At 35.8% G+C, this 3,105-nt stretch overlaps 1 protein-coding gene across 1 annotated transcript in view; it reads left to right on the top strand.

The window, feature by feature from the left end:
- The window catches only part of PIK3C3 (phosphatidylinositol 3-kinase, catalytic subunit type 3), a 137,573-nt gene that overhangs the window by 53,706 nt on the left and 80,762 nt on the right, over nucleotides 1–3,105 (top strand). Inside the window, exon 10 of the mRNA XM_012665090.1 lies at nucleotides 2,801–2,955. Within this exon, the coding sequence (XP_012520544.1) occupies nucleotides 2,801–2,955 (155 nt within the window). The remainder of the gene's footprint in view (nucleotides 1–2,800; nucleotides 2,956–3,105) is intronic.

Here is a 3,105-nt window from a genome sequence, read left to right on the forward strand (position 1 = left end):
ACTGGAAAGTCAAAATTACTCCTTAATCCGTGGACTGCAAAATGGATGTTATGTTAGCAGGCATGAAAACAACATTAATCTCCTTATACCTCTCCATCAGAGCTCTTGGGTGACCAGATACATTGTCAATGAACAATAATATTTTGAAAGGAATCTTTCTTCCTAAGCAGTAGATCTCAACCATGAGCTTAAAATACTCATTTAAACAGATGTGCTGTCATCTAGGCTTTGTCATTCCATCTGTAGAGTACAGGCAGAGTAGATTTAGAATAATTCTTAAAGGCTTTAGGATTTTTGGAATCGTAAAACAGTATTGGCTTCAACTTGAAGTCATCAGCTGTGTTAGTCCCTAAAAGAGAGTCAGACCGTCTATTGAAGCTTTTAAGCAAGACATTGACTTCTCTCTAATAGTGGAAGTCCTAGATGGCATTTTCTTCTGATAGGAGGCTATTTCATCTACATTGACAATCTGTTGTTTAGTGTACCCACCTTATCAATTATCTTACCTAGATCTTCCGGATAACTTACTGTAGCTTCTATATCATCACTTGCTGCCTCACCTTGCACTTTTATGTTATGAAGACAACTTCTTTCCTTAAATCTCGTGAACCAACCTCTGCTAGCTTCACACTTTTCTTTTGTAGCTTTCTTACCTAGAAGCCTTCATAGAATTCAAGAGAGTTAAGGCTTTGCTCTAGATTAGGCTTTGGTTTAAGAGAATATTGTGGCTGGTTTGATCTTCTCTCCAGACCACTAAAACTTTCTCTATATCAACAATAAGGCTGTTTTGCTTTCATATCATGTGTTCACTGGAATAGCACTTTTAATTTCCTTTAAGAACTTTTCTTTTGCATTCACACCTTGGCTATTTGGAGCAAGAGACCTAGCTTTCAACCTGTCTTGGCTTTCGACATTCTTTTCTCACTAAGCTTAATCATTTCTAGCTTTTGATTTAAAGTGAGAAACCTGCATCTCTTTCTTTCATTTTGAACACTTAGAGGCCATTGTAGGTTTCTTAATTGGCCTGATTTAAATAGTGTTGCATTTTAGGAAATAGAGAGGCCTGAGAAGAGGAAGAGAGACAGGGGAATGGCCAGTGGAGCAATCAGCATGTACACATTTATCAGTTAAATTTACCATCTTATATGGGTGCAGTCTGTGGCTCCCCCAAACAATTACAATAGTAACATCAAAAATCATTGATCACAGATCACCATAACAGATATAATAATAATGAAAAAGTTTGAAATACTGCGTGACTTACCAAAATGTGACACAGAGACAGGAAATGAGCTGTTGGAAAAATGGTGCTGATAAACTTGCTTGATACAGGATTTGCTACAGACCATTCTATTTAAAATAAAATAAAAATGCAATGTTGCAAAAATAAAATGAGGTATGCCTGTAGTATTAAGTAAGGAAATATAGATTGCTGGAGGTGGTCTCTGTCCTTATGGAGTTTATAAAATTGTGGAAAAGACAAAGAGCAAATAAGCAAGTAATTGCAATTGCTATAGATGTTACAAATAGGAAAGAGTGGGCCATGAAATATTCACAGGAGATTTAACCTGGTTTGTGAGCTTAAAAAGGAGACTGAAGTTGAATTGGCAGTCTCAAAGTTGTCTAATTAGGAGTTTCAAGTGGCTAATAAGGTGAGTAGCAATTGGAATTGGAAGATAATAGATACATTTTTAAATTTTAAATTTTTGAGTTTGTTATTTTTAAAAGTAAATTTGTTAAGTTTTTTTTTTAATAGTATATACTTGGGAAGAGCTAAGAATAGCATTTATGGAATAATACAGGAAACATTATTATCCTAGACATTAAACTTAAAGAGTATTTTCACATCAAGGAAAAACTCAGAAAAATTAAGCTACTTTGTTGATGACTTTTTAGATCCTAATTATCTCATTGATTGTCAATAGACTTATGAGGAATTTAGCCTTAGCAGTTTGTTTTCTTCAAACCTCTTTCAGCAGTTGGTAGAAAAAGTAAGCATTTCTCTTAAAGAGTTAAAATGTCTGTTTTACAGCAGTGGTCCCCAAGCTTCACGGACCAGGGATGGGGGAGGGAGGCAGAGCTCACTCAAGCTGGGTAGCAGTGGGGATCTGGGCTGCAAATACAGATGAAATTTACTTGCTGCCCCTTACCTCCTGCTGTGTGTGCCCCCCTTCCTGAGTTTCCTGGAAGACAATTTTTCCATGGATGGGGTCATGCAGTGTTACAGGATCTTACATTTAAGAAGCAAACCAAATGCTGTAAAACCTGAGCTTTCAGGAATATAACAACATAAGATTTTTTAAAATCCTAACCGGAAAAAGAAGAAATTCTCTGAAAACTTGAAAATTTGGAGTTTCTTATGTAATATTAAACATAGAAGGCAGTTATCTCTTCTATTGCTGAAGAAAGGAATTCTTTCTTAATTTGTGTTTCACATGAACCATCTTGATCCCCCCCAACCCCTTACTCTTTTTTTTTTTCTTTTCCTTTTTGGATATTACTACTTTAAACAAGTCATTTACTCTGGCCACTTACTCTGTGCCAGACACTATTCTGTGACTTCCTTTTATTAACTGATTTAATTCTCATGTTCTTCTCTAAGGTTTGTATTATGTCCATATCACAGATGAGGACTCTGTGAGGCCTGGAGAGGGGAAGTAACAGTAACATGCCAAAGGCAACACAGCTGACAAGTAGTAGATAAAAGTAAAATGTTACCTTGATATGTTGGAGTAAATTATGTCTATAATCATATTACCTTTGTTTTCTAATATTAGCTTGCTTTTTGTTTGTTTTCCAGGATTTGTTGATGTACTTATTACAGCTGGTCCAGGCTCTCAAATATGAAAACTTTGATGATATAAAGAATGGATTGGAACCTACAAAGAAGGATAGTCAGGGTTCAGTGTCAGAGAGTGTGTCAACTTCTGGAATAAATTCTGCAGAAATAGATAGGTATGGATATCCAGGGCGAGCATATTTTCAAATTTGATAGCTTTCCCCCCTTTCAAATTGTTATCTTCTTTCTCTTCCCCCAGATATACCAAACCCTAGTATTACTTATTTTAAACTTTTACCAGTGACTATGGCATGTGCACTCACAGT

The sequence above is a fragment of the Propithecus coquereli genome, unplaced genomic scaffold (assembly GCF_000956105.1).
Source record: "Propithecus coquereli isolate 6110/MARCELLA unplaced genomic scaffold, Pcoq_1.0 Scaffold96, whole genome shotgun sequence".
NCBI classification, from domain to species: Eukaryota; Metazoa; Chordata; class Mammalia; order Primates; family Indriidae; genus Propithecus; species Propithecus coquereli.